The sequence below is a fragment of the Merops nubicus genome, unplaced genomic scaffold (assembly GCF_000691845.1).
Source record: "Merops nubicus isolate BGI_N331 unplaced genomic scaffold, ASM69184v1 scaffold1301, whole genome shotgun sequence".
Taxonomy (NCBI): domain Eukaryota; kingdom Metazoa; phylum Chordata; class Aves; order Coraciiformes; family Meropidae; genus Merops; species Merops nubicus.
The window spans coordinates 50755-59814 of NW_008586016.1; the positions used below are offsets into that span (position 1 = coordinate 50755).

The following is a 9060-nucleotide window of genomic DNA, read 5'->3' on the forward strand; positions in this document are numbered from 1 at the left end:
CCACAGCTCAGCTATGTCCGAGTTCAGATTTCCTATTGGTTCAGCCAACAGAAATTTGTCAAGGCTCAGATTAACAGACACAGTTTAATTACCTTTCATGTAGTGCAGAGGTAACAAAAGAAATTTTAGTCCTTTGCTACGTTTACAGAATACTAGGAACAAAAATTCATTTTCACTGAGGCTTTAAAGCACATTCTGTGGCTGACTTCCTACAGAAAAGTAAAAACCACAAAGCTAATAATACCAGTGCATATATTCCTACAGAAAACACCATAAACTTTTGTTACTCATTTCAGATACAAACTGGAGCTCCTTTGTTGCAAACGAAAAGATTTAAAAGCCTTTGAGACCTCACAGGAGTAAAAGTTATATCTATTAACACATCTAGAAGGCCAACAAAAACTGCACCAGCATTCCACGTGCTTGGTTATTGTCCAATTCATTTATTGTATTGCAGGTTGAGAACAGCTCTGCAATCCTGCTCAAAAGTCAACACGTGAGCAGTCCCATTCAAGTCAAGCCATCTGTTTACACTAGACCACTTTACAAAAGGGTTTCCTGCAGTGGTTACACTGGTTCACTATAGCCCTGACAGGACCACTCTTGTAACTAGCATGCTAGCCAAGCATTTCCTATATATTCTTAGCAGTAGCTTTAAGCAGTGCTTGCTTGGCCACCTGAGCCAACCCACTGACTTACCATAGGCAAACGGGGGGGCTCTCTTTCCACTCCTTCTCCCACTTGATGCCAAGGTTCTCTTTCTTTTCCAAACTCTAATAATTACCAGACCTTTCTGCATGCTGCTCTAACTCACTAAACCACCTAATTCCCTGGTTTAATTTTCCTCCAGATTTGCAAGTGAAAGCAGCTCACAGACAGCTCCAATGAACAGTGGTACTAGCACAAAGCAAGCAGCAAGAACTCAAGGCTGGCAGCAACATGGGAATGGGATACTGGAGAGGAGAGGGAAGGAGAGCATGGCCTTCTGCTGGAAGCAGAAGTGAACTGCTCAATTGGCCCATCACTTCTCAGGAAAATGTACCCTTAGATGACAAGGTATGACAAGGGCTTGATCAGATATAAATGGGGTCTCCCACTGGTGTCAAATAAGGTGAACTTTACATAATAAACTTCCTTCTGGGCAAACCTGGGGAGAATTATTGACATATGTATGAACTCCAGTTCCGCAGGTCCCCTTCCTCCAACTAAACCAAACAATCTGTAGCATATTTATCTGAGTTGGTAATGTGCACAATGGTTTCTGAAGTAAAAAAAAAAAAAATTTAAAAAAAAATTACCTAGGTTCTAATTACATCAGTGAATGTATCAGTTCCTGGGGCATCCTAGGGACTCTGCCTTGAGTGTGTTTGGTTTTGTTTGTTGCCTTTTTTTTTCCTTATAGATGTTTCAGACCTCATCCTCCTTGTTCCACAAAAGCAGGAGCCTGAAATCCCCATCAAACGGAGTCCCTATTGGAATGGATGCCCATTCTTCCACTCGACTCAGCAGATTGTAGCATCATGACCTGCTTGTGCAAGAAAATAATTGGGCAGACACATTGCTGTTGTAAACAGGGCCCTTTTGCTGGATACTTACCTTCTTGATGGTAAAACAAAGACAACTTACTCATGTTAAAAGCATAAAATAGAACGGGTCATAAAGGAGAACAATTTCAGTCAACTCTTACATGTCATTTCATTAATCCGAAAGAAAACTTGTAACAGTGATCCTTAGATCTCTAATCCACTTTAAGCATTGCAAAGCAAAGAAAACATTAAAAGCCTTGAAACAAACAGTAAAATCTTATGGAATCCTCTAAAGGCTATCCATTCAATTAAACATTTCTATGCTTACTCATTAAACATCATTTTCTTAAGCTGTTCTAGAAGTGTTCTGAGATAAGGAAGCAAAAAGCAGTTAACAAAATGAACATTAACATAAGAAAGTGGACTTCAACATGGATCTCAAAAAATAATAAGCTATTAAACAAGATGTTTACTCTTCACTGAACCCTATTTTCTATTTCTTAGATCAGTACAACTCAGGGATGATTTCTTTGAAATCAATGGAGTTCCACTGGGATGATTCAAAAGATATTTTATTTCTTCATCTAGAAACAGCTCAAGGTATCTTTAAGAATAAAGTATAATTATCAAATTACATGAAGAAACACTTTAGTCTTCAAATTAGTTCAAAACCAGCTCTGTCCTTTGTTTGCCACATTCAGTGTAAGCTATCAAAAAGCAGCTGACAAATTATCTGATCATCACTAATTAACCACAGTAGAATAAAAACATGAACTTCTCTTTACATAGATATCAACCTGCAGACCATTAATTGGAAGGGATTTTTAATGTTTTACAACAAAAACTTCTAGACAGTGTCATTTGCTTTGAAACATTGAAAGTGCTTTGTGGTCCCAGCACTGTTTAAGCAGAGCTCTAAAAGAAGAGAAACAAACTCTTGCTTTAAAAAGTGACAGTACAATGTGATTCGAAGTTACATATTTGTCTATCTGAAGAGATTTCAAAAGCTCTCAGATCTAAAAATAAGTATTGCAGGAAGATTGAACTGCATTTGATCCAATACTCATAAAGATAAAATGAACTATCTGTTCAGTGTGCCTATTTACTGCTCAATTAGAAATCACAGAATCACAGATTGTTAGGGGTTGGAAGGGACCTCCAGAGATCATTGAGTCCAACTCCCCTGCCAGAGCAGGACCATCTAGTCTAGGGCAGGTCACACAGGAACCCATCCAGACGGGTCTGAAAAGTATCCCAGGTAGGAGACCCCACAACCTCCCTGGGGAGCCTGTTCCAGTGCTCTGGAACCCTTACAGTAAAGAAGTTCTTCCTCATGTTGAGGTGGAACTTCCTGTGCTCCAGCTTGTGACCACTGCCCCATATCCTATCACAGGGCATAAGTGAGAAGAGGTTGCCCCTTCCTTCCTGATACCCAGCCCTCATATATTTATACACATGAATTAGATCCCCCCTAAGTCTTCTCTTCTCCAGGCTAAAAAGCCCCAGGTCTCTCAGCCTCTCCTCATAAGGTAGGCATTCCAGTCCCCAAATCATCCTCGAAGCTCTTCTCTGGACTCTCTCGAGTAGATCTCTGTCCCTCTTGAAATGGGGAGCCCAGAAAAGCACCAATACTCCAGGTGAAGTCTCACGAGGGCAGAGTAGAGGGGGAGCAGGACCTCCCTTGTTCTGCTGCATACACTTTTCTTAATGCATCCCAGGATACCATTGACCTTCCTGGCCACAAGGGCACACAGCTGTCCCATGGACAACTTGTTGTCCACCAGGACTCCAAGGTCTCTCTCCATAGAGCTGCCCTCTAGCAGATCACTTCCTTTTTACTCCTGCCCAGGTGCAGGACTCTGCACTTACTCTTGTTGAACCTCATTTGGTTCCTCTTTGCCCAGCTCTCCAGTCTGTCCAAATCTCACTGAATGGCCACACAGCCTTCAGCTGTATCAGCCAAACCTCCCAGCTTCGTGTCATCAGCAAATTTGCTGAGAAGACACTCTATACCTCTATACCATCATCCAGGTTGTTAATGAAGATGTTGAACAGGACTGGACCTGACTATTCAGATTAAAAAAGAAAAAATCTTCACAGAAGAACCTCCAGGTTCAGTGCTAAATAATGAGAAGTTAAAAAAAGCGTCATTAGTCTTTGATCTGGCAATAATCTAACAGTGCAAGAAGACATTTGGAGGGGGAAAGGCTCCAAACAGTGTCATTGATTTCATGTGAATCAAGGAAGCCCAAAAGGAAAAGAATTAAAAGGCTTTAATGAAATTGCATTCTACCTCTCCCCAAAATGAATCTTTGCTCATTTCTTGCAAAACACATGGAAAGTAAATCTGGATTAAAATAGGATTTCATTGCTCAAATTTCCAATCAGCCTAATATATGAAAGAAGGTTTTGGGTTGTCTTACAGGGAAATTGAAGCATCATACACATCACACACTTATCTTACTTGAAATCTCCTTAAACGCTTTGTCTTATTCGTCTTGGCTTCTGTAGCTTAATTATTTACTGTAATCTTAGCATTTGGCATAGAACCTAAATCTAACCGGTTGTCATCCAATTACTTCTTACAATTTTTAACTAAAATTCTGAGGTTTCTCCCATTCTTCACTTTAGCTGTTTACTTTGCAAATTCCTGATATGCTTTGCTGAACAGAATACAGAAAAACAGTAAATTATTAAGAAAATTCAAGATATGTACTATAAGAAGGCTATTCATTAAAAAAAAAAAAAATCTGTCAGTGCACAGAAATACCACTCATTAATTAAAATGTGAGAAGATTATAATTTGTTTCACTGATAGGTTGTTAGACCTCAGGAAATAAACCAGTTCAGAGCCAGGCAGATGGTCCATTAGTGGGATTTTTGCCCGTGATCTTGTGAGAGTACATCTCCAAGAGAAACCAAGAAAATTACACTACTGCAGGATTACAAACACTGCAGCCCATAGCTCATGCACAATACCTATTAAATTGTATGTCAGGATTGCATTGGTATATTAATTTTCTTTGTCGTCCTTTCTCATTACTCCTAAATACTCTGTCCCCAAGGAAAGTTTTACTCAAGTTCTTCAAACACTAGGTCTTGGCAGGGGCATAATCTTAGAGACAGACTTCTCTGTCATTTAAACCTGCACCATGCTGTACAAGGGAGTATGAATACTGACTTGGGCCTGTTGCCTACAGCAACGTCCTATACATCATCCTACAGACAGATTAAATAGATTTGAGTGAAGGCAGTGTCTAAAAACCACTGAATTATTAATTGAGACTGAACTATCGCAGTGCATGATGGAAAAGCATGCTTCTCCTTGGCATTCTGAAAGAGCTGCTGTAGCTCTTCTCTACTTGGTCTTGTGATTCATATTCATTACTGACCTCACTTCATGCAAATATTCATATCTGTGATATCTCAGATATGTCATCACATCATATAGATTCATGCTTAGACTAATAGCCTTCATTCTCAGACTAATAGAATCCTTATAGTGGTAACAAATTTTAGTCATATTGACCTGGGACATGTTTAAACTGATGATTTTTTTCAGAGATTTAGTGCATCAGATTTTATTTATATCCTAACTTCTGCATTACAGCAAATTTTCTGCACAAATCACATTTTGCCAAGATGCCTACAGAACAGATAATTGGCTTTCATTTAAAAAAAATCCCCCCCCAGAAACACCCAACATATGTTAAATTAAGTCTTCTGAAAACCTAAAAAAAAAGTCAGTAAATTTATAAGTTATTGAAAAGAGGAGCAAAAAGTAAATATTAGAATTCAACATAACTGTGATCTTCTGGCTTCTTAACTCAATACAGAATCCAAAAATTTTTTAAAAGTTAGCATATATGTAGAGGGAAAGACCATTAATGGAACTGCTCAAGTTTCCAGGTGCATTTCCCAGAATTTGAAAGTTTACACAAATATTATGATTATCAGCAAAGAAAGCATATAGCCTAGTAAAGCAACCATTGCTTTCGAGCAAAAAAATTCACAGCAATCTGAATCTGTCATCTTTGATTCTATACATGAAGTAAGCTAGGTAAATAAAAAGATCCTCAGAAGTATCCACTAGAAAGACAGGTCAAACAGCAATTTAAACACTGTAAATTATTTCACAATACAGTGAAATCCTGACCTTTACATAGCAATTTGGTACTTTGCAACAAACCGTAGCAAGGCCAGAATTTCTGTGTAAGTACATGCAAATCTGAAAAAAAGATGATAGTGGGACATTATCCAGGGACATGGTTTAATGGTGACCTTGCAGTTCTGGGTTAATGGCTGGACTTGATGATCTTAAAGGTCTCTTGTTTCTTAATTCCGTATTTGATTCTATACCATTATTTTGTATCTTGTACAAATTTCACAGAATTGTTGAAAAAAATTATTATTAAATAATACATATTATTTTAATACTAATTTATTTTCTGGAAGATTTACATCATCTCTGTTGAATGCAGGTCATCAGGACCTAAGGGACACCAAAAAGCAACAAAGGAAATCTCAATTATCTGAAATACATGTTAAAGAAATACTGACTGTAGTAGATTTATGAAAAACATTCTTAATATTTTGAGTCTAGAAAGAAGGAGGTTTTTATTAAAAAAGCAGGGTTCTGTGAATGATTTATATATTTTACATATATTAAAGATTTTACAAAGAAACTAAATTAATAGTTCCTCTGGTGCTGAACCATAAACAACACAAAAAATTCAAACACTGTCAGGTACTAAATCCTCATTAAAAAAAGTAGACCAGGCCTTCCATGTTAGATAAGGTGAGCCTGATAACAGACACTACATGGAATACGGCATGACTACGTAGATCTGCTATGTTTTGCAGTAACATTAAAGACCTCATTGTTCAAATGCAAAGTTGTCCTGGTGATCTCATTTGCCCTCTGCAAAACTGCTGAGGGTACAACATCCAGTGTCTCTAGTTTAGGCTGTAAGCATTGAGATCACTTTGAGATTCCTCAAAACAAACATTAGTCCTGTGATGCTCCTTCCTGACACTACCTTCACTTAAGTAGTTTTTTTAGACTCCAGTTGCAATTTTTTCTAGTAACAGCTACCCCACAGGCAACAAGGTTTCTAGAGTAAAGGCTGCAGAAACAGGCCCTGTACTACTGGCAGTTACAAGAGGCAGTATTTTTTTTAAGTTTATAAGTGCAAGTTATAAATTTAATTCCAGTAAATCCAAAATTGGATAAATCAAGAAAGACTCATGGTACTATAACCTGAGCAAATGCTCAGGTGGAGCTACTTCTAGAAACATCCAGCTTATGCTGGGAAAAAAAACACAGAGTACCTTTGAAGATAGTGAGGATTAGGCAAGATAATACGATTTTCAACTTTTTCCTTCTGAGCCTTGGAACTGCTCTCATTATTCTTTTTTTTTTTTTTTTAAATTAGAGTCTTACATGATCTCAACACTCAAGGAGATGGAAATTAGGGATAACAAATATTTCATAATAATCATCACAGTGTGTCCAAGATCACTTTCCAGAATTTTTACTGGTATTGGTTACCAGTTACTAAAACTATACTGTTTCATTTGCTGTTATTCTACTCTGAGGAGGGGGGAGATGGGGGCACGGGACAGGACACCATGAAAGTAACAACCTTCTATATTTCTGGGGCCTATGGATGTTAGTTCAAAGCTTCCCTCTGCTTATCCTGTCATGCCATTTACCAGGCACATCCTGATCAGCTAAAAGTATCTATAGAGCAAAGAAATAAACTTTTAGATGAGCACTTCCTTTCTATCCAATATAAAATAACAGTGCACAGGATTAACTCTGCCCAGTGTGACCTCCTTGGCTAGAGCTTTTGCAGGTCTGCGCCTGCACATTAGCTGTCTTCTATTTCCCTGCTCTTAAGCAGGAGCTGCTAGCAGCAGTTGCTGTATAATTACTTACTTGATTCTGTCTAAGGAGCTTAAACTAAGAGTTGAGCAAAGAAAGGAGATTAACAATTTGAACGCACACGTAATACACAGACACACACAACCAGCAGGTCTGCTGGGTCAGCACATGAGGGCAAGAAAATGCTCTTCAGCCACTCTTGTTCCAACAAGACAGGCTTCATTTTCATTGCAGGGCAATTAAACAGCACGAAGAGGGGGAGACAGGAAGAGACGGGCTTCAGTCACAAGCTGGGGAGAGGACTGGAGACATGGCTGCTCCATCCCAAGCAGCCAGATTAGTACCAGAGGAGCGGCACTGAGCCTGCTCTGCGCCTGTCACATGCTCCCAGATGTCGCCTAGCAACAGCAAAGCCCAGAGAAAAAGTTCTCCCTCTCTCAACTTCAAATCTGTGTCTGAGACTGACTGAGGGGAGCTTATTGTGCTCCAGACTAAGCATCTGTTTCTTTCTTATAGCTTTCTGTAAAAGACTGCATACACGCCATGTACGCAAGCCTGTCCATGCATAACACACACACCCCCGCACACCCCGGCACAACCTGTCTCCGTGCGAGTGCCGCAGCCAGAGCACTTCTCATCAAAACCAACTCTAGGTACAAATCCAAGGGTCACCAAACCTGCTCTTGGAATGCAGGTGAACTCTACTGTGCAAAAACATCTACACTTCAGTAACCAGAAGGGCACAGAGATTGCAAAGGAAAAATGCAAAAATTCTGGAGTGATTTTTTTTTTTAACCTTATGTACAGCGAGTAAGCAGTACATGCTACAGGAAAAGCTGCCCACTTCCATCTCTATAAAACTGAGTTTTGACACAGAGTTGCAAAGTCTCAGCTGTCCCTCCAAATTTAGCAACATCTGTTTTGCTGTCCTGTACAACCAGAAAAACAATCACAAAATAATATCCTGGGATAATTTAAAAACAAGATGAAATTAAGCTAAAGAGCCAGTGGTGTTTGCTGTGGGTTTTTTTAAGGCACTACTTCCTTTTCCACAATAGGAATCGACTCCATCAAATGATTCTTGGAAAGAACCAACTGTCTGTCTTAGCTATGAGAAAGAACTCCCGTTAACCCTTTCAGACATTTTGGTCATTTTCTCACAGAAGTTCCCAGGAACTGTGCTTGCGGTGCAAGTCCCATTCCAGAGAGGCTGGAGCATAGGCTTACCTTGGCAACTGCCCTGCATTATGCATGCAGTGAATAATATCAGCAGTTTGCAAACAGTTGCTGCTTTTCCATCCATCCGATGGTTTGGTCCCATCCGGGCTGGGATGCTCCAGCTCCCTCAGAAGCTGGCTCCTCGGCTCCGGGGTGCTGATCTGCACAGCAGCAGCACAAGGAGCCTGGTGTCTTTTTCTTATCCCGCTAGTTGCAGAAGAAAGGCGTGTTCGCCTGTTGAGACATCACGTTTTCTATAAACTCCCACCCTCCAGACATTGCATAAAGCTCTTTATACCCGGCGGCCCCGGAACTAGCATGAGGGAATCAGGCACTGCTCCAGGCCCTGCAGCCACAGGCTGGCCTTGCCCCCCCCTGGCTGCCTTTGCCCCTCCTTCCACACTTTGCAGGACAGGCAAAGATGCTTCC

The 9060-nt window shown here is 39.9% G+C and overlaps 1 protein-coding gene across 1 annotated transcript in view; it reads right to left on the bottom strand.

Moving 5' to 3' along the window:
* Positions 1 to 8838, bottom strand: part of LOC103780805 (low-density lipoprotein receptor-related protein 2-like) — a gene marked incomplete at its 5' end in the record, with an annotated part of 43853 nt that extends 35015 nt beyond the window's left edge. Inside the window, one exon of the mRNA XM_008948497.1 lies at positions 8641 to 8838. Within this exon, the coding sequence (XP_008946745.1) occupies positions 8641 to 8838 (198 nt within the window). The remainder of the gene's footprint in view (positions 1 to 8640) is intronic.
* Between the last annotated feature and the right edge of the window lie 222 nt (positions 8839 to 9060).